This window comes from Rhinichthys klamathensis, unplaced genomic scaffold (genome assembly GCF_029890125.1).
Source record: "Rhinichthys klamathensis goyatoka isolate OS25496 unplaced genomic scaffold, OSU_Roscu_1.1 h1tg000107l_1, whole genome shotgun sequence".
In the NCBI taxonomy this organism is placed as follows: Eukaryota; Metazoa; Chordata; class Actinopteri; order Cypriniformes; family Leuciscidae; genus Rhinichthys; species Rhinichthys klamathensis.
The window spans coordinates 1585027-1612224 of NW_026606645.1; the positions used below are offsets into that span (position 1 = coordinate 1585027).

The window sequence follows — 27198 nt, forward strand, 5'->3', positions numbered from 1 at the left end:
AACCATAGTAGCTTATGGATATCTGCTAGCGTGGCTCAGATAAGTATTAGCTTTATTCCCAAACCTAGCCTAGCTGCCAAATGCCTACATGGCCAGCAACCGAACTCTAATGACCCTCACAAGTGGCCGATTTGGAACAGTCCATATAGGCAGCGACTTTGCACAGCTCAAATATGGCGCCCAATGTGGGGCACTCGACTCGTAATGGTTTCAAAACATACAGCATGCAGAAAAATTAGGCAAAATCACCAATTTATTTGTATTACTATGTTTTAATACTGAATTAAATTTCTCTTGCTTAGTTAGCCATCTTGCTTCATTGCATCTGAGGCCCTGTTTACACCTGGTATTAAGATGCATTTTGGTCGATCGGATCACAAGTAGACGATGGAGACACATTCCCGTTTTCACCTGGTGTTTTCCTTCTCTTTTGTCCAACTTCAACCACTTCTGTCCTGATTTCTTCATGGGGAGGGTCTATGGGTGGGTAAATGTATGCGTTTTCAGATCTTTCGATCTAATGGACAAAATAAGCTCGCGCTGTTTACATAAAAACGCTCCCGGAGACGACGGAAAAACACACTTCTGCTCTGACAGTCGCAAGACCAGCCGAACGCTGTGAGTGTGTGTTATAAATCAGCAATGGAGAGAGAACATTGTGCTTGGTACGTTGGTACGAAACTTGGGTCTCCAGCCGTCAGTCTAAGTCCCGTCTGGCAAGCGCGCTTCTTATAAGGTTTCCACACATTAGGTCAGTAGGCGGAGAGTAGGCGGTCTTTTGTGGCTGTTTGAACACATTCGACAACATGAGCGTCTAACACTACGAAAGTAATCCGGTCGAACCTCTGGAAGTGGTCGAGAGTGGACAAGCTCAAAACGTTTTAGACCCTGTTTACACCTGTATTTAGAGTCTTCCACTTGTGATTCGATCGACCAAAACGCATCTTTATACCAGGTGTAAACAAGGCCAGTGAAGGAGAAAGTAAATTTGGCCTTAGTGAGGTATCTTAGGAGGCAGAACAATGAAGTTGCAACAGCCAGGATTGTAGCTAAACTCTGAAGGATAGTGGCCCTCCAGGAGCAGGATTGGACACTCTTGCTGTACATGAACTCCCAAGATGAGAGATTTCTCCAGTGAATGGAGAAACAGAGTTGGGATAGAAGCATGCAATGGTGAGGGAAAAGTGAAAAATGGTGGAAAAACAGAACTTACAATGACTGGAATGGAGGAAGCTCTACAGAGGATTTGTTTGACGAGTCGGTACCGGTCGTATAGAGGCTTCATGACCTGCCTCTCATTCTTGGTGATCTAGAATGAGTGACAAAAACACAGATATTAAAATCAACCTCAGTCTAAGTTCTTCAGATGTTCTGAAGGTTAAGAATTGCACACTCACTGGTCTCCCATGGATGTTCTCATAATATAGAAGAGCTTTCTGAAGGGCCACTTTTTCTGTTCCAATCTGTTCACGGGTCATGTCCTAATGGAGAACAGAGAATGAGAATTTTAAAGATACATGCATTTGTTTATAATAAAAAAGGGCAAAAGAAACCCTTAAAACCGCACCTTAATGTCTTCAGGTCGGCCAGCCTCATTGCGTTTCTCCTGCAGTTTGTTCATGACTGCATCCAGTGTGCTTTCCACAGGGGGTTTGGGGGCTTTGGTCTCAGGAGCTTTCTTCTCCAGCTGAGACCCAAAGCTCCTGGGAAGCGTGTTGCTACGCTGGCGGGGGATGGGCGTCAAATCCTCTTCTGACTTTAGCAGCTTGTGATCTGTGATGTAGAGCCAGAACATGGAGCCACTTGTTTATAAGAACTTTGCAAGCCATGAGCAGAGCAGATTAGATCAGATGTTGTTTTCCTGGCAGGCCCAACCCACAAAGGTTAGTGAGAAATTACACCCGAAACAATTTGTTTGAACAAAACATCATGAAGATTGGATTATCATGGCTTACATTAGAGCTGCACGATTCTGGATAAATTGAGAATCACGTTTTTGTTTTTTTTCAAACATCACAATCTTCCCACCATTCTGACCAGACAACTAAACAAAATAACATGAGGTTCTAACAAAATGTTAATTGCTGCAGTTTATTTAAAATGTTTAATCTGAATGAATCTTTTTTTTTTTTAAATTGGTTTGAATGAATAATTCAATGACTCACTCAAAAATACCTGGTGGCGTAATGATGTACTCGATATAATCGTTATTTGTAGCACCATGTTACGTTTAAAAAAAGTGATCTGATCTATTTTGATCGCTACCGTAGACATTGTTTATATCCGAACTATAAACTTTTATCGCGGTACTTCTGTGATAGAATATTTGTAACAGAAATAATGATACTGTGTGGTTGAAAATACTCTCTCTGGGTCAGCAGCAGCGTCAATGATTTTGTCAAAGGTTTAATAGACATGTTTAATAGGCAAATCGTTGCAATTAGGAATAAAATTGCTTGCGGGTTTGAATCGAGATTGCGATCTTTTAACGATTAATCATGCAGCTCTAGCTTACATGACACAAACCACTTTCATTCAATACCTTTTAAGTCTTTGCGCATCTTGGCCAGTTCATTCATCCAGCGCAGAACCTCTGGGTTGGCAGCTTTGTCGCCGTGTGAAGGCTGTAGAGAAAACACTAGACTCAACATTTGTAGCAAATAGAGCTAAATACATTTTGCACTGGTTATTTTCATCATGAAAATAGCACATTGACAATGTTTTCCAGAATAGACTGCTTCACTGATTAGAATGGGATCGATTTATCAGTGTAGAAGTCGTAGGATTTTTAGTTGTCGCAACTTTTAAAAGGGACTCATCATGGGATATAATGTTTTCGCTCACCCTGTATTTGCGCTCATCCTCGAACTTCTCCTCAAACCTCCGGATCTTCTTCTTGAGTACGTGGATCCGCTTTGAAAGCTGAGCAGAGGTCAACTCTTCCCGGTCATCGTCGCAGGAGCCTAACGACGAACTTCTTCGCCTACTAAAATGGAGAACAGCATTCATTTCACCCTCCGAAAAACATAGGATTTCCTCTTTCAGACCGCACAAGGGTTTGTTGTTTTACCTGACAAAGGAGTGGGCATTAGGTGGTGATGGAGGAACCTCTGTGTCGTCCAGATACTGCCGACCGTCTCCGTAAGCGTAGAACCGTGGCGAGACCATTGGGTCGCTGTCCTCCTCCAGGAGCTGGCGAATCGGCTTGCCACCGGCATGGGGAGACAGACGAGCTTCCTCGCGGTCCATACTCTCCCTTTGCCACGACGAATAGGCTGGCACTGGTTCTGTCAACACACAAGCGTTAAAATTGAGGGAAATGACAAAGCAGCGTGCCTAGATTTCACAAGTCACTTAGTAAATAGCAAGCCAAACAGGGAACAAGTGGTAGATCTTGTCTGTGTTGATATAAAGTCAGGGCCAAAGGAACGTGGAGAACATATTAAATTTTAACTAGGCTGATATTCTATTGACCTTGTTGCTATTTCGGGCATCCTGAGGACAATATTGTTATTTTCATACCCACTAGACATTAGAATGTGAGTTATTCAGCTCAACAGACAGTTGTTTTTATCTCTAAGAAAGATAAGTACACTATCACCTTTGTTAAATACACAATACACCTGTAATTTTTCATTGCAGACTATTAAATGTAACCATGACAAAGTGTTCTGAGGAGTGTCATGCACTACAGATTATTAAACAAACATAGTGAGCACATGCTGTGATATCGGAATGTTGTGTTTATTTACTATGCAGATACCGGGATCATAAAGTAAGGTCAGAAGAGCAATTTAATGAAGCAGCGAGAAGAATGTGGCGATAAATGCTGACTGCAATGTGACCTGTGGAACTCCCATGCATGATGGATCAAACTTGATCTTATCTGCTGTTATAAAGTTGATATCAGCATATTTACAGTGTTGAAGTGAAGGTAAAACCCCTTGCACAAGGCAACGTTCATTAGGAAAAAGTTTGGGACTGTAACTTTTTTTAATAGATGTACCTACTAAACTCTAAAAGAACATTAAAATACACATCAATATAGTTTATGGGACTATTAAAGTGGTTTTTACTATGTGTTGTGGCGTGGGTGATTGCTTAGGTGTTGCTATGTGGTTTTAAAAGAGTTCAGTGTTTTTCGGCACACAGCTATGCAGTTGCTAATCGTTATTCACAATATTAGCAGTAATAGCCTTAGCAGGGATGCTATTGCATTATTTCAATACATGCACACACGAACAAACAGCTCAACATGCTTTTCAAAATTGCTGTGCAACCAATCTGGTACAGCTTAAATTCCTACAGGTTCTTTGCACTTTTTTGTGTCATGCGCTTACAAGTCATGCTTGAGGAGCTAATGGGTCAGGTGGATCTCTCCCTCATGCAGCGCATTTGGAGCCATTTTGTTGAGCCGGCATAATGCATCCAAGCATGTGCTACAAGATGGCCTTTCACTGAAAGGCTCACAAAGTCTCAGTAGGCTATTGAGAACATAAATAAAGCCACATATTATTGTGCCTGTCCGCAAAGGCTGCAGTATGTTAGATGTTAGTAGCTACATGCCAGTTTGGGCAGCTTTTAAAGGTCACTGGTGAGAGACGGGGCTCAGGGATATCAAGTTGTTAACAAAAGCAGATCTCAGCCCTTACCCTCATTGTGACTTGATTTTAAAAGGCTTTTGAAATCAAGGAAAGAAGCACTAAAGAAATGAGAACCTGAAAGACAAAAGGAAAGAAAGGTAACCAATGACGCCACTGTTATAACGACCCAAGGAAAATGATGAGACGGGCAGAAAAGCAGGCAGTGATATATAAGATTGTGAACATCACAGCTGACAAACATTTGGGCGAGCCGCTGCCTCTTGGCACTGCAGTGGGTCACCGCAATGTGCTTTGGCACCGGCTGCAGTGGGACAAAGGTCTGGCAGCTCAATGTTACATACAGTCCTGAACACTCATTTGACCACTCCCATGAGCTGGAGCAACAGCTTGTTTTTACTGCCACTGTATATTTACAGTCACGTGAACTCGATTCCAGCAACCATACGCTTACGAAGATGTTAACAAAACACTTTTAGCTTGTATGATCATTTACCCTTTTCATCTGCTTAGCATAATTGCTACAATTTATAGAATTTTACCATGTATGCACAACAAAATGCACAAAGCATTACATTTGTTTTGTTACATTTCAACCACACATAAAACTGATTCTTTTTCATCATGTTATCAGTGCTCAAGTTCCACTCTCATCATAACAAACTAGGTAAAAAGCACTATGAACTACTCAAAATAGTAGTTCATTTCAAAATAAATTTTGCTTTGAAAGAATCACGTTATCCGTGGCATAACTAACTAAATTGCTACGATTTGTCATGCATAAATGGGTAATAATGCACAACCGGACATTGACTACCCAAAAAACTAGAGAATTTATTTTACAATAAATCTTGTCCCAAAACTATTATCATGTTATGTGTGATTAAGTTGTTCTGATCAGCACAACAAACATGATTGCAAGGATTTGTAGAATATAACTAGATAAAGTACACAGAGCTATACAAATCAGTCATTTAAATAGTTTTTTTTTTTCAATAATATTCTGAAATCTTTTTCATGTTTTTTCTAAATTGAGTTGCTCCATTTTGCATAAACAGCAAGGATTTGCAGAATAAATCTAGGAAATATGCACCCCAAAAATAGTGAGTTTATTTATAATATATATTAGTATTTTTTTCAATAAAATTGTCAGAATTGTGTTTTCTGAAATTTTATTGGTCAAATTAATTGCAAGGATCTGTGTATAAGAAGTCAAATGCCAAATTAAAGGTCTGAATGGCCTTAAAATTCTACTTATTTACTAGTAATAACGCTTTTCACAATACATATTTTAAAACTACCAAAAAAAAAAAACAGAAAACCTTCGAAAACATTTCTGTCTAAACAAAAGAACGCATATGGAGGAAATATCTCATGTTGCACTCCCAGGAATGTCTCTACCTTGCAAAACCACAGGGCCATTTTTTTTTGGACCATTTTAGTTGAGATGTGTCATTTTGCAAGCAGCCGTTTGAAGCTCTCACTAGAGGGTGCCACAGAACAAGTGCATTATACAGAATAGAGATCCTGCCAAGGCTGTGACCACAATATTAAGCACTATATTAAAGTAAAGGGTAACTGTGAATCAACATGGCAAACCTGTCAGCAGGGCAGCTCCATATATGTGCACTTCACTGCCTAGGGCGCATCTGTGCCAGGCCTCGGACGGAGATCTCTAGAAATCGTAAACTACAACATTTCCAAGGTCAATGTGAAAAGGGGTGTGTTTGCGCATTGTTGGAACAAGTCTACAACTGGCACGTGCTGCACGAACAGGAGAGGAAACAGGAAAGGAGATTGTGAATAGCCATGACCAGTTTAAAAGGCTGAGACGTGACGTGCACATAGCAACAGCTCTCAGACTCCAGGATTCAAACCTCCTCCTGTTTCACTTCTCGGTTGCTATGACTATACGGTCCTCCGCTTGTAGAGCCGAAAGTCTGCTTGTTGCTAGGCTCACCCTCCCCAAACAAATTTAAACACTGAAGATGACAAATGCGGTCCGTCGTCGTAAACTTGACTGAAACGCAGCAGCTGTGAAAATGCACCGAACCACCGTGGCTGATAAAACTCATTTAAGTGTGATGCATCTGATCAGTGAAGTTCATTTCGACTTCATAGACTGCTTGTATAAACCATGGCCTTATATACAAAGTTAAATATTATTGTGAAAAAAATCTATCAATCTATCTATCTATCTATCTATCTATCTATCTATCTATCTATCTATCTATCTATCTATCTATCTATCTATCTATCTATCTATCTATCTATCTATCTATCTATCTATCCATTTATCTATCAATCAATCAAAGATTCGATGAACAAAAAAGTGCTATGATCATTTTTATAAATCAATTAAATCTATACATTAAAATTAACTAAGAAAAATAAAAACACTAATACATACATTAAATATACATATTACATACATGTTTAATATATAGTATTTATATAGTCTATAATCTATATTTATAAATTAATCTATACATTAAAATTATATGTAAAAAAAATAAAAACAAAAGAATATTTCATTTAATCTCAAATAATATGATGAATAAACAAGAAAGTGCTATAATCCATATTCATTAATACACATTAAAATTAAATAAAAAATTAAATAAAACCTATATAATTCAAACACTTTTTTTTTATTTATCTGAACAAATATGATACATAAACAAAGAAGCACAAATATGCAATCAACAGCCTTGCGACTGTTTACAAACAGAGAATTATGGCCAAAGGGGAAGTGTGGGAAGAGAGAAAAAACATGCAACTGCAAGAACCGCAGCTGAATCCAGTGCAAACTCAATAAATCCCAGAGGCAAAATTCTCAAGGGACATCGCAGGGCTTTGAAGTAGCTGTGGCTACAATCTCAGTATTTGCAACAACAATGCACAAAAAAAGCATAGCTAGCACGCCGTTGCAATGCAAAATAAGCCTCTCTAGACTAAACGCAACACAGTATGCATGAGGAGGAAAACAGATTGCAGACTACTTGTAATCTTCTTCCTCTATTAAGTGACTTAATAATACCCACTGCATGAGGACACAAGGCAGACTTGCAGCTGCCGCCCATGTGCAGAGAGAGAGACAGCAACAAAGTGAGACACACAAATAAAAAAAATAAAAAAAACACTGACCTGCCCAGTTGCTGTCGTCTGTCAGAGTAGAAAGGTCCAGTCGAGGGACATCATCGCACGGCTCTGTGCCACTAAGAGCCTCCTGGATTTTCATGGCAGGCGTCTAGCAGAGAAAAGAGCGAAGGATAAACACCAACTACAGCAGAGTGGGGGTAGTGCGCTTCTTAGGTTGAGCAATACCCTGCCTGCGTCTGCCCTTGTCTACTTACAGGCTGGGAGGAGGCAGGGGGCGGCACTGCAGGACAAACCCCTGCCTGCTGATTGGCTGTCTGCCCTGCTCAAGCCCCACCCATGGTCCTTCCAGGGTAGGTGTGGCTAATTTTATGTTCTTTTCTATCTCTCTACCCCTCCCTTTCTCTCTGAGCTGCTGTGTGTCCCATAAAGAGAGAGAGAGGGGGGGAGAGGGGGGGTAGCATGCCAAGCACGCAAAGCACGCAGGCAGAAATGCCTTCCCAATCTTTTCACTTTATCATTGCCGGGACTCTTCCCCCCCCCCCGTTTCGGCGATGATCAAATCACGCAAGGAGGGGTCGTGAAGGGTGCAGACAAATCATGCAATTCGGTCACTCGCACAAACACACACTTCCGCCACTGGGGCGTGGGATGGGGTCTATTTTTGGAGCAAAGGGGGACTTTTTGAAGTTTCAAATAAAACAAAGATTATTGGAAATTCCATTTCAGATTTTCTACTTTAAAATTTCACATTTAATTCAGTGTCTTAATTGCCATTTTGTTCAATTAACTAACAACTTCTGAGTGAAAATTGGTTCTACACCAAAAAAAAAAAAAAAAATTCAGTGTGTCCTGCATTACCGACAGGATGACAAACGGTCCTGTTTTCTGTTATTACGGCACACAGGGCTTACTCATGCTAATGCTACTGGATTTGAAACGCACTTGTGCCATTGCAGACGTGCTATTTTTGTCGATGTGATTTTCATTACGTGCCCATAACGGTCCATAATTGCAACACTCCTGATTATGTGTCAATCCAAACTTGGAATGAGGACTTTGTGCTGTTTAAAGTTGTGTGCATGACTCTGTAAAATGCCCCTGCCAACATGCCAAGAGACGTGATGTTTATTACCACCAGAGGAGATAAGGAACAGAATGGGAAACGGACTGTCCAGACATCCTGAATGTGAAAACTCTGGCACTTCAATGTAAGGACACAAAAAGTAAACATTTAACCTGAAATGTGCCTCATTGCACAAATACAACACTCATCAAAACTGATAATAAAATAAACACCAGTTCATGTGCAGGCCAACTGCTCGTTTATAACAAGAATGTGTTAACAGTGTGAACGTAAACCTAATGTATATACAACATCTACATGCTTTTTGCTTAAACCATGACGAAAACGAGTTTAAGACCCGAGCGGTGGAAGTCAGTTGACTTAGATCAACAGGCTTTCGGCAGATTTGGAGCCTTCACATGATGTTTGTCCCAGAGAAATCTCTCCAATCAAGGGCAATCAACAGTAAACAATCCATCTGATAATCTTGTCATCACCTGTTCACGTCGTGATTAAAGAGGTAATGAGATTATATGGCTGATGATGAGATTGGAGTTGTTATGGGTATAAATATTTCAATCTACACATCTCATCATATCCAGAGATGCCAAAACACTAGTAATCTGGTCTAGAAACTCAAACGGTGGCTTAAAAGCTCTGAAGCAAAGGTGTTGTTGAAAAGTTAGGGGGGAAATTAAGCATTTGAAATAAGATGTGAATAAAATGAAATAAAATAATAATAAATAAAAATTCCATGCAATATGAACATATTTGAAAATGCCCTCCACTCAACAACAAAAAAAGTAGTACGGAGTCAGTCAGGCCAGATTAATTCATTCCACGAGAGTCCAATAACGTTTACAGAGAGTTACCGAGATTAAGTGAGTAGTATTCGGCTGGTCATGTGATCTCAAAATTACAGACCCCACAGGGCAAAGCTCTTGATGTGTCAGTCTTCAATAACATTTTTTCTAAAAATACTATTAATATCTTTATGCACTGATTAAAACTTTTAATAAGGACAAAGGTAGAGAGTCCACATTAAAAGCAGTCATTAAATGTGAAACTAAGATAAAATTATGAATTTACCATAAATGAAAAAAAAAAAAAAATTCATTACTTAGAAAACCAAACGTTCAAAGAAAAAGGTCTCTAATCAGCTGCCAGAATCAACGGGATGCCAAACTCTTATACCACAATGCATTGCGTACGTGTCACAGCTGTGTACAACATGTTCTAACTGCTAGAGCGCATGAAGGAGTAAGATCTCACGCATCACATGCAGTGACACTGATTCAACATGCATGTGACATCACAATGACAGCCATTGTTTGGGCTTAAAACCAATAGAAAACTGTTCCCAATTAAAAGGGAACATTAAAAACATCTTTGAAGGACAAAGAGAAAGGAAACTGAATTGCTTGATTTTTATATTTAGTCTTATTATATAGTCGTATTTAGACTAGACAGACTGAACCGTCGATAGAGAAATATTTCAACACAGGATGTTTGTGACTATATCAACTCTTTCATTGACCCTCAAAGTATTTGAACGCTTGAATCACTCTTAAAAGTGTATGAATGTCATTGCATCAGTTAAATAAACAAACCGAGTGACCTTCTTTTGAAAGAATAATAGCACAAGCACTACATCTAATTTCAAGGAGTTTGTTCGTTTTAATATACTTAAAAATAAAGGTTTTTAAAAAGGAATGCCAGAGAAGAACCAGTCCGGGTTCCTGAAAGACCCTTTCAGTGAACAGTTGTTGAAAGAACCATTTTTTTCTTAGTTTGAAGAATTTAATCATCTCAAGGGTAACTCTCTACAATAACGTACATTAGTTAACTACATTAATTAGCATGAACTAATAATGAACTGCACTTTTCTTAATCTTTGTAAATGTTAATTTTAACCTTTACTAATACATTATTAAAATCTTGTTAACATTAGTTAATGCATTGTGAACTAACATAAACAATAAATTACTGTATTTTTATTAACTACCGTTAACAAAGTAACGTACAGTACAAAGTACAGTAACAAATGTATTGCTCATGGTTAGTTCGTGACAGTTAATACATTAACTAATGTTAACTAATGAACCTTATTGTACCTTTTGCTACTATAAAGAACCTTTCGTGGAATGGAAAGATTCCATGGATGTTAAAGGCACACTATGCAAGAATTGTACTTTAATATAACAGCTTCAAAGTCATTTCGGTGGTAAACAAACTCATAGTAGGGCGAATCATCCTGGTAGTAAAGCTTGGGGGGGACGCCGCTGGAAAAACCAGCAATGCAAGTTTGAGAGGAGCGCCCCCGACAAATCTCGCGAGAATCACGACATGCTTTACGGCAACGACGTCACACACATCAACAACGACGTCACACACATCAACAACAACATTTGAAGCACGAAGACACTTGCGCGCATTTCAGACGTGATACTCGACGATGGAAAAAGCAAATAAAACGCGGTCGGAAGAGACTATGAAAAGGAAAAGAGAATCTGACCGCGTGAGTCACCGGACAAGAGTCCCACTCGGTCGGGCTTTCACTCGTTGGCGCGAGCTAAAAAGCAGCACTGGATGCAACAGTGATGCTGACCTGGCGATCTTGTTGATGGACTAGTAAGTAAATCTTTCTAAGTTTGTGTGCATTTTATTTTGTGATTTCGCCGGAATGAATAGAGAGTCTCTGCAACGGCGATAGATTGAAGAGCGCGTCCGAGTGAAGACTGCGAGCGCGCCGCCACAAGAGACACTATGTAAGTATCCATGACACTGATAGCAGCGGACACGAGCGCTCAGGTTGAGTTCAAAAACACATTTTAGCGCTAGATCTCTTATTTAAAGGAACACAATGCAAGATTTGTACCTTAATATAACAGCTTCAAAGGGGTATCAGGCCGTGAGTGCAGAGACCAGTCTATGGCAGACGCTCTGCGTGAGTGGCATTTACATTAAATACAAGTACTCCACAGCGACTCTAGGGGTCGCTGTTTGACAAAAACGGCATTCCTGCATAGTGTGCCTTTAACGGTGAACTAAGTAACTTTTTTTACCTTAACCGAACAGCTTTGGAGTCATTGTAATGTTTATATTACTGATTTCGTGTTGAATGGTGGTCGTCTCGCACCCCTCTGGTGCCTGTGAGCCGCAAAACCACCCTTGCAACTTTGGGCCGGCGGGCCGCCTCAGTGTTAGGAAGTATCGTGTGATATCAGGTCTCACGAGGTAACGAATTGCTTTACGGCAAAAAACAGATCTGATAAAATTCTGATAAAATGAGCATCAAACAGAAATAACCCGGCGCCGTATACATGTGGTGTTCGAGGCGCACATACAATACAGACTGCCGACAGTTAAACAGGGCGCGCGCAGCTCTTAAAGGGGCCATACCTTATTTCCACTCGTTACAGTGTCCATCCTACTGAACAGGTACCGGTGTACAGGGGGAGGGGATCCGGCCGTGAGTGCGAGCCATCTCTGCGTGAGTGCTATTCCAGACAGTACAAGTACTCCACAGCGACTCTAGGGGTCGCTGTTTGACAAAAACGGAATTCCTACTTAGTGCTGCTTTAAAGGTTCTTTATAGAACCATAGGTGCCAAAAAAGAACCTTTATTTTTAAGAGTGTTCAAATACTACGGGACCACTGTGTATCAGTACTTGGAGGACAACCAAAGACGATAAACCGATTGGTCTGAACATGCAGGAAGACAACTAAACCCGAGGGTTTTGGTCAATTGGCACATTGGCATTAGACGGTGCCAGAGCCCAGATGGCACGACGGCAGGGTAAAGGTAGATGGTGGTTCAACAAATCCAGGATGTTCTCACAGTAACACCAACAGATACCATTGTTTTCGATGCAATTCAGATGCTTTACTAATCCCTTTATCCAAAGATCTGATAATGTATATCAATATTGACATGTACCAAACAGTCTTAACGCCACCGTGACAGACGATCAAAAGACATTGTGAAAGCCTAAAGATTTAGCACAGCTGTCTATTTGATGTCCTTTCTGCGAAAAATTCACTCACTCAAGTATGTTGTTCATCTACATTTTTCTTTTAAAAAACGAGGCTGTGATTACAGGAACTTGTCGCAATAAAAAAAAAAAGTGAACCGTGTAGGGTGCTCAAACGTAAGAAAAAAGGATATACAAAGCAGGAAAGAAAAATAGATAAATGGCAGGAAATATGATACAGAAAAAAAAAAACTACACTCACCTGAATAAAATTGAACCCATGTTCCGTTTGATGGTTCCCCCTAAAAATATATATTTCATTAGTGATATTGTAACAGCATAACATTGCTATTTGCTAAAATTATCAATTAACTGCTCAATCGGTAAAGAGCAGACTGAAATGATCAGGGATATTGTTTTGAAAAAAATGATTGTTTCACATGCTGGGATCCAGTGTGCAGAGTGGTAGGTGCTACACACACAGTCAGAGACGGCACAAGATTTGACCTTCACTGATTTTACTCGTATTGTTAAATCAGAGTGTTTACAAATCCATCATTTATGACCACTAAATAAGCAACATTGCACTGTAAATGTGGGCTACATGGTAATGCTTTCAGGTTTCTGATCTCAGAAACCCAAGGGGCTCAGTTATCCAAGAGATGGGGTTTTGGGAACAGAAGATTTCTCGTGATGTGACCCATTTCAATTCATTCTACTGCCCAACATACATAGAACTGCACATAATGCATTTAGAGGGGTTTAAATTACCTGTTCTCCGTAGCATTTCTATCGTAAGCCCCAGGTGGCTCTTGGCATTCCATTGGCTAGATTTAAAAGAAAACCAACACATGCGTCTTAATATGTTAAGACAACAAAGAAAACATAAACCAACATTAAATAAACAAATAATGTGACAGTAAGGTGTGCTAAAAGTGTGCTAATATCCGATGCTATTACCTAGGGTGCATATACAAGTTTTTGCAGCAGTCAAATCCAGGGTTATTATCATGTTTAACAGTTGTAAAAGTGATATGCACTGGCCAGTATCCACCTAGTGTAACCTAGTGTAAATGTTTTTAATATAAATTCTGTGTACAACAATTTGGTTGAAAAGTAGAATGGAAAAAACAAACATGAACTTTGTAATTTGTGTAATAAGTCCTTCATATTTAACGCATTTGCTTTAATTCTAGGTTTACTAGAAGTTACGTTTTGATTTTTATGTGGTGTCAGACTTTTGTCTACATTACAAACCGAACGTCTAATTATATTGGTTATCTGCCAATAAAATGCCCATATTGGTCAACCACAAGTTGGCCAAGAGATGTTTTTGTATAACCAAGACATTACTAAAACATATTTAATGGTGTCTAATGCACGTCACTGTGGTGTGCCGACAAATGCTTTGAACACTGTGGTCTGATCTGCTGAGGTAAATACAAAATACAAATCACACACCTAGCATAAACATGAGTCAGTGATTTCGTCAAAACACTATTAAGACAAAAGCAAGCCCTGCAATTTACCTCTGATTTTCCACAGAGACACATTGAGTGTTGTCTGTCTCCCATGAACAAGGACAAGAAGGATTTTAAGATAATTAGCTGTTCCTGACACTGTTTCGTACCACACTACATTTTAATGTGTAGTGGTTTTTTTGGGGGGGACGTCATTTAAATGGATAGTTCACCCAAACAACATTTTTTTCCTTCCAGTGCGACTAAATTTTGTTAGAGGTCGCATCCACCACGTTGCCCAATTGATAAGAGCTGCCATTTCTGTTGCTACATGAGAAACGGCTCTTGCTTAAAGGATTAGTTCACTTTAAAAAAAAACTTTTGCTGATAATTTACTCACCCCCATGTCATCCAAGATGTCCATGCCTTTCTTTCTTCAGTCGAAAAGAAATTAAGGTTTTTGATGAAAACATTCCAGGATTTTTCTCCATATAATGCACTTTGCTGGGCACCAAAAGGTTCAAGGTCCAAAAGACAGTTTCAGTGCAAACTGCAAACTGTTCAAAGGGCTTTAAACGACACCAGACGATGAATACGAGTCTTATCAAGCGAAACGCTCATTTAAAAAAGAAATAACAAAGTTTAAGTTTTATAAGCTCAAATGCTCGCCTTGCTCTATTCTGTGTGACTCTCCTGTTCGAACTCGTTCATCAAAATGAACGAATCTTTTTCCGAGTCAATTCGGTCATTTCGTTCGTTAAATGAACCAAATGACTCGAAAAAAGATTTGTTCATTTTGATGAACGAGTTCGAACAGGAGAGTCACGAACGTGCATCACAAAACAGAGCAAGGCGAGCATTTGACATTATTAAACTTAAACTTTGTTATTTATTTTTCAAATGAGCGATCGTTTCGCTTGATAAGACTCGTATTCATCGTCTGGAATCGTTTAAAGCCCTTTGAACAGTTTGCAGTTTGCACTGAAACTGTCTTTTGGACCTTGAACCGTTTGGTGCCCAGCAAAGTGCATTATTTGGAGAAAAATCCTGGAATGTTTTCATCAAAAACCTTAATTTCTTTTCGACTGAAGAAAGAAAGACATGGACATCTTGGATGACATGGGGGTGAGTAAATTATCAGCAAAAGTTTTTTTTAAAGTGAACTAATCCTTTAAGCTGCGCAGCGCGGACCGTTTATCAGCTCAGAGCAATGATAGACAGTGCTACGCGAGCTCAGAACAAGTTTACTCACAAGCAGATCTTGCTGGGAGATAACTCTGTTATAAACCAGATCAAAACAGGAGAAACATTGTACCATGAACAAAAAAGTTAGAAGGCTTTTCAGTCCACAAATCACCAATATTCAATCCTGACTATAACCACGGTATTGTGGCAGAAATAGTTGGATTTTTTTTTTTTTTTACATTATTCATCTCAGGGTTCGTACAACCTTTTGAGAGTGAAATTCAAGTACTTTTCAAGGGTTTTCAAGTGCTTCACACTTTTTCAATACTTCCAACCTCTAAATATTATCCAATGTTATTTTTAATGTGATGATTTGTAAAACTAAAAGTTTAAAGGTATGGGAAAACTAAAACTTTGCAGCAAACAAGCACTTTTATTTTTAAAAAGATATAAAATTACCACTATAACCAGTAAATGGCGGCTGAGGAGCACTTATTGGCTTATTAGCCATTTCCATTCCCTAATATATGGAAAAAGTAGGAAGACACAAGTTATCATGAAAAACTAAAAAATGTCTTCAAATTGTGACTGAATTACACAGAAAGCAAGTAAAGAGTGCTCTTATAATCACTGAAGCTTCCAGTCTGTTCAGGATTATACTATAGAAGAACAATAGTGCATTTACCAAAAGTAGGTAAATGGTATTGGTATAGGTACATTTTTCCCTATACAAATGTGTTTTTTGCACGTTACTGATGTTAATAAAAGTACATTTTATTATTATCGGCACCCATTGAAAAAATTACTAATGAAGCCAATGGCTACTGTCAACTGTCTGGTTTAGGGCTGTCACTTTTGTGAAAAAATCCTGTTCGATTTTTGAGACATAATTGTTCATGAATCGATTGTAAAATTGATTTTCCATGTCTAAAGACGTTTCCATTTTCAACACCAAATATAGGCAAATCCACGGACAACTAACAGGCATTAGGACGAACGTAAAGAGGGGGCTTGAGACGCGCACAAGTCAGCAATATTTCTGATGATTTATTGGCGTGAAGTTTCGTGCTCAATGACAAACTGGAGTGCAACATTCAGGGATTGAAATTAACACCCTCCAACCCACCAAATGCGGGTAAAAATGAACTTTGGTGGGTAATGCTGTCAAATCACTAGCCAATTTGGCGTGTTTCTATGTTTACTCACTTTGCTGGGGAAGTTCGTGTAAGCCGACTGCGCATTTCTGGCTTACTTGAACACACACGTCACTAAGCAACAAATAACGGCGTGCTTGTTCACTTGCATTGAAGTAAAAGCGAATATTGAAAAGCATTTGGTTAACAGAAAAGACATTGTTATTTTCCAACATCCTACATGTTCTGTGTACTGTATTGATCTGTCCACATAAAATACATTTTTGGTAAAAAAAAAAAAAAAAAAAAAAAAGGGCCGTTAAAATCGATTCCCTATTTTCGTTTTTGAAACTTGTGTTGGTTGGTCCGATTGATTGTGCAATCGATTTTCGGACGTAAAGTGACAGCCCTAATCTGGTTACCAACATTCTTCAAAGCATCGTCTTTTGTGTTCAACAAAAGAAAGAAACTCATACAGGTTTGGAACAGCTAATGACAAAACTTTGATTTTTGGGTGAACTATCCCTTTAAGTGGTTGCACAGCTGTTGCCAATTGGTTGCTTACTGGCCCAAGTAAAAAAAAAAAAACGTCATTGTCCGGCAAGTGAAAATTGTAAGTCTTATTGCATGAACACTGTGGGACAAGTTACACTCCTAAATTGAATACTTTAGGTTAGTGGTTTGTTGAAATCACTAACCCTAAGTAAGAGCAATTGTAATAGTGATGCTTGGCTTGCTTGCAGAAAGACATAGAGAAGACCATGGAGATAAGACTAAAAATCAGACTTACAGTGGGGGCGTCCTGGTTGTCGGAGAGCTCAGTCAGTGTGGGACTGTGTTTGGGCTTCCTGTTTCTCTGAGCCTCGTGTGGCAGCAGCAGACGCCTGTCACACTCCTCTGTGACCCTCACACCCGGAGACGGGATGTTCTCTTTATCACCCTCGACCCTGAGAAAGACACCGTTCGCTTTCAGACACCACAGAATTATGAGAGATGAGACTAGGACTTCCTGTGCTTGTCCTTTACTCAAGGGATCGAATCCTAAGACCACAGCAGAAATGAACCCTTAGCTGTGATACCTCAACTACTTAAAGCAGACGTGACTGTTTATTTACATCTATGTAACAGCACAACTGTTGAGCCACTAATCTAATGTTTTCAGTGTGTCTGTAGATAGTTTGCTTTAGAGTTCGTGTCAACAGGATTAGTTTGATCGCTCTGAGATCCAGGCATCAACAAACCCAAGCTGGAATGGAAATCAGATTCATAAAAATTTGCATCTAACATGTTTTTGCTTGAATCTATGGAAGCTTGTTTCCGGCACAGAATGAAAAATAAAAAAGGTAATTGCGACTTTTTATCTCACAATTCTGACTTCATATCTCGCACTTGTGAGATAAAAAGTCACAATTATTTATTTATTTATTTTTATTCAGTGGAGGAAACAAGCTTCCATAGGAATCACTGTGATTATATGGGATTAACAAAAACACTTTTGTAAAGTTAAAATTACCTATAGGCCGATTGAGTTGCTGATAATCTTAAAATAGCCAAGTATCTACTATCATCTAAATTAATATTCATATTCAGTGTCGGCTGCAGGAAGCTGAACATCCTTGTTAATGGATAAAGCACATTTTAAAAATTTATTTTATTTATTCTAAAAATATTTGTTTTAATACTGTCTTAATATTAAACCTAGTTTTAATATAAATATATTTTGAATAAAATGAAGTGTTAAGTAAGTTTTCTGTGCATCTTGTGTGCATATCATTACATATAAATTACATATACCATATAAATTATATAACTGTATAGCATAGCGGATGCCAAAAGTCTGAGACCATTTGGTATCAAATTTCTGAATTTGGCATTATTTCCAGGTTTCCAAAATAAATAAATAAAATATACAAGACTGCATTTATTTAATCAAAAATACATAAAAATTATCAAAGCTGTATTTTCAGCATCATTACTCCAGTCTTCAGTGTCACATGATCCTTCAGAAATCATTCCAATATGCTGATTTCTTATTAATTATCAATGTTGAAAACAGTTGTGCTGCTTAATATTTTTGTGAAAAAACTGATATTTTTTTTTTCAGGATTCTTTGATGAATAGAAAGTTCAAAAGAACAGCATTTGAAACAGAATTACTTTGTAACATTATAAATGTTTTTTTCTGTCATTTTCTATTAATTTAATGCATCCTTGCTGAATAGAAGTCATTTCATTCAACCAAAAAAAAAAAGTCTTACTGACCGCAAACTTTTGAACGGTAGTATAATATATTCTCTAATATATAACTCAATGCGTTTCTCTGTTAATCAGGTTTATCCAGTTGTGAATTTATTAACCTAGATCGCAATCACACCAAACAACTTGCCAATTGTTGTGGAGTGGCTGTAAAGATTGAAATCACAGATGTGAAGTGCAGAATTGAAGTTGATTTAGCAGTTTTGATGAGTTGCAAAACATCTTGAGCAACTAAGAAGCATGTAACGTTGTGACTGGATAACTGGTTGCCCACTACACAGACCAGCTACCATGCCGTTTGGCTGCAGCCGCACCAGAGTCAATAGAACCCAAGAAAAGCTGCATTTCAGGAGTAACCTGCTCCTACCTGAAGTGCTGCTCCTGTTCTCGTAGATGTCTCCTCCTCTCTCGGGCCGTCGTCACAGGAGATGAAAAGTAGGCAGTCGCATCCAAGCCCTCTGAACTCTGACCTGTGTGCATGCGTGTGTTGAAGAGGTGCTGCTCGACCGCTGAGCGAATGGTCTTCTCCAGAAAACTGGGGAGAGAGAGAGAGAGAGAGAGAGAGAGAGAGAGAGAGAGAGAGAGAGAGAGAGAGAGAGAGAGAGAGAGAGAGAGAGAGAGAGAGAGAGAGAGAGAGAGAGAGAGAGAGAGAGAGAGAGAGAGAGAGGGGGATGTAAATGTTCAAACCATGATTGCTTTAATTACATGAACAATGGAACTCTTCTGTCTATCTAGAAGACTGACTAATCATTGATTCAAATAATTGAATTGTCATATTTTGGCATTGCATAATCACTTACTTTGTTAAGTCAGGTCTGCAGTGTCCAGGAGAGATTTGTGAGCTAAAGGGAAGAACATATGAAAGAAAGGAAAAAATACTGAATTATTAAGCTTTAACAAAAGTCAATGGGGCCCAAAACAACAGTGGACCCATTGACTTGAAAAAAATATATATACATTAATGCAGTTTTCCAAATATTTCAATATAATTTGTATTCCACAGAAGGAAAGTCATACATTTTTGGAACGACTTGATGGTGTGTAAAAACTTTCTGTTTTGCATCAGTTTTATACAATTAATCTTTATGATGTTGTGGGTGGTTGAAAGGGTGTAACTATGGGGTTGCTAAGGTGTTCCGAGTAGTTTTAGGCCATTGCTAGGGTTTTCTGGGTGGTGTGCTGCTTAATATTTTTGTGCACACCATGCTACATATTTTCTTCAGGAATTTTTTTCAGAAAAACTACAGCATTTATTTTCGCAACAATGTAAAAAATCTTTACTTTCACTTTTGATCATTTTAACGGATTCTTGCCAAATAAAAGTAATTTATTTGTTTTGTTTTAATTCTTACTGATCCAAACTTTTGAACGGTAATACACATTTATATATAGTTACTCTTGTCAACTCAAGGTGTTTCCCTGTTAATCAGGTTTAAACAGTTGTAAACTGATATCAGAGATACAACCTACAGTATTTTAACCATTTTTATCCTATTGTTTACTATATATTTTTTTTTGTTAGGTCCGTGTCGTTTTGGGTTTTTGTTCTTTTGCTGTTGTAGTCTGTAAGTACCTTTACCAGAAATAACTGAAATCATTTGGCGAGGTGATATGGAACCGTAATGCGGTCGAGACCTGGAACTACTTTAGCCGTGTGTTTCCCTGAAAATAACAGCACACCTTCATCGTTCATCAACCAATCGGATTCAAGCATTCAACAGCCCCGTAGTAAAAGCATTGAATAGAACACTGCATTGTTTTGAAGCCAGGAAATCTCCTATTGGTTTACTAACCTCATCCGACCATCAAAAAAAAAAAAAAAAAATAGTATTTAGATTCGGGGTTTTTTTTGTGGTAAATCCTCTTACATTGTAAAAATAGCAGCATTATCTTTTGGATCCGGAAATACTTCAGACACAACAGTTATGTCTTTACCAGCAGCGCTCTCATGGTCAGAGCCAGTTGACCACTCACAGCTGACTACGCGCTATTTAAACACCATGAGTGAGTAAACAATTTTCTCAGTATTGAGCAGTATCAAAAGGAATGCAAACGTAGATGCTGTTAAAGACTGGCAAGAATATGGCAGTGAGAACAGATAAGCGATGAGACAGAGGACTAAAGATGATTTGATGAGGTCTGTCGGTCTTGCGTAACACAGCGGTCATCGGGTGCACTCTTAAGGGCGAGGACTGAGTCGAAGCTGGCATGAAAACTAGTCTGATACCCTAGTCATTTCTTCCATACAGTCATCTCCCAAATCTAGTTAACAGCTGTGGGCAAAACAGGAGGGAACCAAACTAGCAATGCTAACCGAAAACAGGTCCAAAATATGGAAGTCAACTGTTTCGTCATTCATATTCTTCAAAATATCTTCTTTTGTCTTCAGCAGAAGAAAAAAATTAATACAGGTTTATAACAACTATGTTATAAGTAAACAATGACAGAATTTTTGGGGGAACTATCCCTTTAAGGATCATAATGCAAGTATTACGTCATCAATATAAGCTTAATGTTGGAGGGTAGATATGGAAAGTGACTTTTGCCATTTTGATTTTAAAAATTTGATTATTAAAAGTTCTTACTGTATTGTTGATCAAATAAATGCAGTCTTGTTGAGCAGCTTTCAAACACACAAAAATAAATCTTGCCGATCAACATAATTGTATATATCTCTCTCAATAGATATAACTTTTTGTTGCAGTAGAAAACCCAATAACTATAAAAGGACAAACTTAATAAGAGCTTTATTTGGCAAGCTAAAATGATTTATTCAATGACTGACATCTTTTCAAACACACCTCAACCATGTACACACCCGAACAAGAGGTTAAAGGTTACAGAAAACACACTAGTATATTATATTTACTTGCTTGCATTCTTAACTGTCACCTGCCCGTATACGGGCAACCTAAATTTACTTCACTATATTACTATTAAATCCTAATCTAGTCATGACAAACTATATATCGTTGGAAAGGTCTAAGACTCCTTAATAGATATTTTAGCACTGTTTTTTTCTTACAAATTATGTATGAACAGTAATATATGAATTTATGACAAGAGTGCGCCTCAAAAAATCAACTTCATTACAGGAGTTTCTGACCTTTGTCACAAAAAGTTGACGCACACACTTTTAATAATTGAAACTTTGGTTTTTAATGCTAAAAGTTCATAATAAAACATAATCTAGTATTTGTCAATAAAAAAAGATAAAATTATATTTTAAAAAGTAAAGTAAAAAGTCCTCTAAAAAGTATAATATATATATATATATATATAATTTTTTATTATTATTATATCACATATTTTAGTAGTTATCATAAATTAGGTATCATTTGAAAGCTTACGAACTCAGAATTCATCCTGTGAAACCGTTTTGAAATTGGACATTGCATTACCATAGAAACGGTATTTTTTTTATTAGGCCCCTCCCCTTTTGGGCATCATCTTTCATAATTTTTTATCAAAAATGTTCTAATCTTGACAAAACACATATTGTCAGAAAGGTCTGAGTCTCAAGGTTACATATTTAGATGGAATGCAATGGCACCCGTGGCTATTTTAGGTATTACGCCTAAACAAAATCTCATGGGAACTTCAATGTTTGTGATATCAACTTCAAATTTGGAACACAACTTGGTTAGATATATGGCTTTGACTTTCTGTCATTTTTAGGCTGAAACCTATATTAATTTATATATATTTTTAATAATAGAAAAATATATATTTTATTATATTTTCATAACAATAAACTTAAACTTCAATAACTTTTAAATAATTTAATTCTATTAATTTATTCCAACTTCAACAATAATCTGCCAAGAGTCTTCTTTTAAAAGAGACCAACCGTAAGTCTTTAGTACAAAGGCTTCATGAATTACAACCGTTTAAGTTTGGGTAGTGCATTTTCACGTCAACGCTCAAAAAGGGGGGTGACAGCTAAAGGGTTAATGACATTAGCAAAGTGGTTGGCTGAAACCTCAACACTGTGTAACAACACAACCCAAGATCAATTAAGATTTCTCCTTTTGTGTCACAAGTCGTAAGCGTTGGTAATGATATGAGGATAAGTACACAATAAAGAGAATTGACATTTTTGTGTGAACTATTCCTTAAGGCTCTCTGCTCATGTTCACAGCACTAGTGCCCGAGAGAGAGTGAGCGTCTGCAGCGCGAGGGCTGGGTTGGGTAAACTATGTGATGGGAAATGTGTGAAGGGTCAGTTGCTATGGTACGAGAGAGGACCTGAACTGATGCAATGAGTCAACACACATGAAGGAACTGAGAAAACAACCACAGGAGAGGTTTGTTTTGACCTGTTCACTCCCAGATTCATCCCGCTCAGACCGTACTCAACCGGAAAACCATTAGCAGCTGTCCCTGACATGACGCTAAGAGGATTTCAGTTGTTTCATTTGTTCATGTTGTGTTATGTAAAAGAGATTTGTGACATTTACTTTACTACCACAATTCACCTAGCAGCTGAAGCTTAATGTACAAAATGAACACAAAGTTGTTGTGTCGAATCTGAGGGTCGTAAATTGAGACCTTGTTCCCTGGTTTGAACAATAAAACAACTCTTATGTAGATCATTTTCATTTTGAAAGATTATAAAAAGTTCATTCACACCAGCAGCAGGGAGAACAGAAGGAAAGAAAGAGTGAGAGAAACTGTGACTGGTCCTACCTAATGTAAAAAGGAGATATCGGTCTTTCATCTTCTTGGAAGCTGGAATGGAGAAGAAACAGGTCAGAATCACTGAACAGCACAATCTACACATATCTGGTATTTGCCAGAGTAAACAAAACCGTTTTTTTTTGGAGCACATGGTCTGAGTGTCTAAGAGTGCCTATTGTCTGGTGAACAATGAACACGTAGTGCCGCAGTTCAGGGTTTTTGTTTGACTTGTCTCCAGTAATTACTACAGCTGGAAAGAACCGTATCCACTCCACATGCTGGAGTCCGGCCAACAAAACATGATGAGCTCAGGAGTGGATGTTCCACAGATTCAGATTTGTTGGGAAACAATATTGTTATGGAGAACAAAACAATCCACATCTCCAAGAAACCAGTGGTACTGCATTACAATCAATAAACAATGGCTAAATTAGTCATGATATAGTAGCTGAATGGCCCATAAAAAAAGAAAAGAAAACAACGCTTTGCTTTTTGAGAGGAATATCTGTGGAAATGGTTTAAAAACAGTAAAACGTGTTAAATGGAGCAGAGTAATACACACCCAAAAATAAATACATTAAACATAGTTTTCGTAAAACATATTTATCAGATTTTTACAAAACATTGATAAACAATCATCAGATACATGAAATATATATATATATATATATATATATATATATATATATACACTCACCGGCCACTTTATTAGGTACACCTGTCCAACTGCTCGTTAACACTTAATTTCTAAGCAGCCAATCACATGGCGGCAACTCAGTGCATTTAGGCATGTAGACATGGTCAAGACAATCTCCTGCAGTTCAAACCGAGCATCAGTATGGGGAAGAAAGGTGATTTGAGTGACTTTGAACGTGGCATGATTGTTGGTGCCAGAAGGACTGGTCTGAGTATTTCAGAAACTGCTAATCTACTGGGATTTTCACGCACAACCATCTCTAGGGTTTACAGAGAATGGTCCGAAAAAGAAAAAACATCCAGTGAGCGGCAGTTCTGTGGGCGGAAATGCCTTGTTGATGCCAGAGGTCAGAGGAGAATGGCCAGACTGGTTCGAGCTGATAGAAGGGCAACAGTGACTGAAATAACCACTCGTTACAACCGAGGTATGCAGCAAAGCATTTGTGAAGCCACAACACGCACAACCTTGAGGCGGATGGGCTACAACAGCAGAAGACTCCACCGGGTACCACTCATCTCCACTACAAATAGGAAAAAGAGGCTACAATTTGCAAGAGCTCACCAAAATTGAACAGTTGAAGACTGGAAAAATGTTGCCTGGTCTGATGAGTCTCGATTTCTGTTGAGACATTCAGATGTTAGAGTCAGAATTTGGCGTAAACAGAATGAGAACATGGAACCATCATGCCTTGTTACCACTGTGCAGGCTGGTGGTGGTGGTGTAATGGTGTGGGGGATGTTTTCCTGGCACACTTTAGGCCCCTTAGTGCCAATTGGGCATCGTTTAAATGCCACGGCCTACCTGAGCATTGTTTCTGACCATGTCCATCCCTTTATGGCCACCATGTACCCATCCTCTGATGGCTACTTCCACCATGTCACAAAGCTCTAATCATTTCAAATTGGTTTCTTGAACATGACAATGAGTTCACTGTACTAAAATGGCCTCCACAGTCACCAGATCTCAACCCAATAGAGCATCTGTGGGATGTGGTGGAACGGGAGATTCGCATCATGGATGTGCAGCCGACAAATCTGCGGCAACTGTGTGATGCCATCATGTCAATATGGACCAAACTCCCTGAGGAATGCTTCCAGCACCTTGTGAATCTATGCCACGAAGAATTGAGGCAGTTCTGAAGGCAAAAGGGGGTCCAACCCGTTACTAGCATGGGGTACCTAATAAAGTGGCCGGTGAGTGTATATATATATATAAACACCTGCCAACACGCCACATGAGAGTGGATTTCAGTGGCGGTTTGTAACGCAGTCACTCCTACGGGTTGAATTTCTTCTTTTTAAAGGTATTTAAAAGTCTTTTAACCCTCTGGGGTCCTTCGGCCCAAATGGACCCGAAGCATTTAAATAATTTTTTTTTTTAAATCATAGCTTTATCGGAATGGTCCGAAATTTGGTGACTTTGTTGGTACTTGGTATATGAACACCCAAAAAAATTGGGGACAGGATTTGAATAGTCTAAGTGGTTGTAAAAAAAATAGTCACACTCAGGACCTTCGGGTCCAAATGGACCCGCATAGGAAATGAATGGGAAATTGGCAAAAATGTGAAAATACAGAGTTTTTTTTTGTGTGTACAATCTACAAATCAGCCACGATCCAGAAAAAAAGCACACTACAGTGAAGGGGTGAATCTATAAAAGATCAAGAGTGCAAAACAGACACATCCACACACACAAACACACTTTTATACACATACACACTAATAAATTCAGATTACATATGGGTTTTGAATTTTTTAAATGCTCAGTGTGTCCAGCAGATGGCATCCATCTCATTTCAAAATTTGCTTTCATGAGGCCTAGGCTTGACTCTAAAATGAAATACAGCTTTAAAATTTTTTTAAATGTTCTATTATATTCAATGGGAAAAAATGGGTCATAATTATTGCATTAATATTAATTATAAATCATTTTTATTTTTGAAATTATCTCAAAACACCAAAAAAGAAAAGAAAAATATTATAAAAAACAAGTAAAAAAAAAAAAAGATGATTTTTTTTTTATAAATATTAATCCCACCCTTCCGGCCCATTTGGACCCGAAGGTCCTGAGTGTGACTCTGAAATGAAGGACCCCAGAGGGTTAAAAAGGTATCTGAAATGATAAACCAAGTAAAAAAGTAACACATTTTAGTGTTAAAATGTCAAAAATATAGATTTTTCGATGCATATCGATACTGAAATATCTGAAACGCTTTTAATACTCATTTCCCACAGAATAGATACACGATACCAGCTGCACTTTCTCTCGCTCTCATCTCTTCGACAGCGAGTGACACACAAACCCGCCTCCACTCACTCACTCGTTTCATTTGCTCCAGATGAATATTGTTGGCGTTACAGGGCTTGAATATCGGCGTGTGATTGCACTTATTGGGCATAATTTTACTCATTCCCACAGATGTTGTGCTCTCACCCAAAGTGCACACACATAAAGCCGCCTCTCAGCACTAAATTGAGTTATTTCTCGTTGCGTATTGCGCTTAAAAAGTCAAATACACACAAAATAAAGTCAAAATGCCAGTCTTGTAAACACAGTCAGTTATGTTTAAAGTGAATGTAATCAGTTGAGAAAGAAAACGTATGTGTAACAGTATAATGGATCCGTGCGTCAGGTCTTAAAGTGACAGCAGCCTAATAAACCTGTTGCCACATTATGAGATAATATTTTTTTTAAATAATTAATTAATTAATTATATTTATATATATTTATAATACAGCTTTTCCCCATGGTATCGATGTCGAAATTGTGGTCAGTGAAAATTCTAAGTGGCAAATAGCTTTGGAAAAATACTAGCCACAGTGGCTGGTGCGGGGGGGGGGGGGGGGGGGGGGGGAAGTATATAAATGTTGCTTTATTGTTTGTTCTTGTTTTAAGCACAAATAAGTGAGGAACAACTTTTCTTTAAAAACATCTCATCTTGTTCAGTTTTGTTTCTCAAGTAAATTATCTTATGTATCTTGGATGTTTAGATATTTCATTGTAAATTATAGGGGACCTATTATGCAAATTAACGTTTGAGAATAAATA

At 38.3% G+C, this 27198-nt stretch overlaps 1 protein-coding gene across 1 annotated transcript in view; it reads right to left on the reverse strand.

Moving 5' to 3' along the window:
- Nucleotides 1–27198, reverse strand: part of fam13a (family with sequence similarity 13 member A) — a 57431-nt gene that overhangs the window by 3868 nt on the left and 26365 nt on the right. Inside the window, exons 10-24 of the mRNA XM_056253537.1 lie at nucleotides 23463–23504; nucleotides 19574–19615; nucleotides 19141–19308; nucleotides 17309–17465; nucleotides 13512–13567; nucleotides 13185–13212; nucleotides 13003–13095; nucleotides 7749–7851; nucleotides 4653–4718; nucleotides 3071–3287; nucleotides 2845–2986; nucleotides 2543–2624; nucleotides 1568–1773; nucleotides 1398–1481; nucleotides 1214–1309 (exon numbers count right to left, since the gene is read on the reverse strand). Coding sequence (XP_056109512.1) covers nucleotides 1214–1309; nucleotides 1398–1481; nucleotides 1568–1773; nucleotides 2543–2624; nucleotides 2845–2986; nucleotides 3071–3287; nucleotides 4653–4718; nucleotides 7749–7851; nucleotides 13003–13095; nucleotides 13185–13212; nucleotides 13512–13567; nucleotides 17309–17465; nucleotides 19141–19308; nucleotides 19574–19615; nucleotides 23463–23504 — 1582 coding nt within the window. The remainder of the gene's footprint in view (nucleotides 1–1213; nucleotides 1310–1397; nucleotides 1482–1567; nucleotides 1774–2542; nucleotides 2625–2844; nucleotides 2987–3070; nucleotides 3288–4652; nucleotides 4719–7748; nucleotides 7852–13002; nucleotides 13096–13184; nucleotides 13213–13511; nucleotides 13568–17308; nucleotides 17466–19140; nucleotides 19309–19573; nucleotides 19616–23462; nucleotides 23505–27198) is intronic.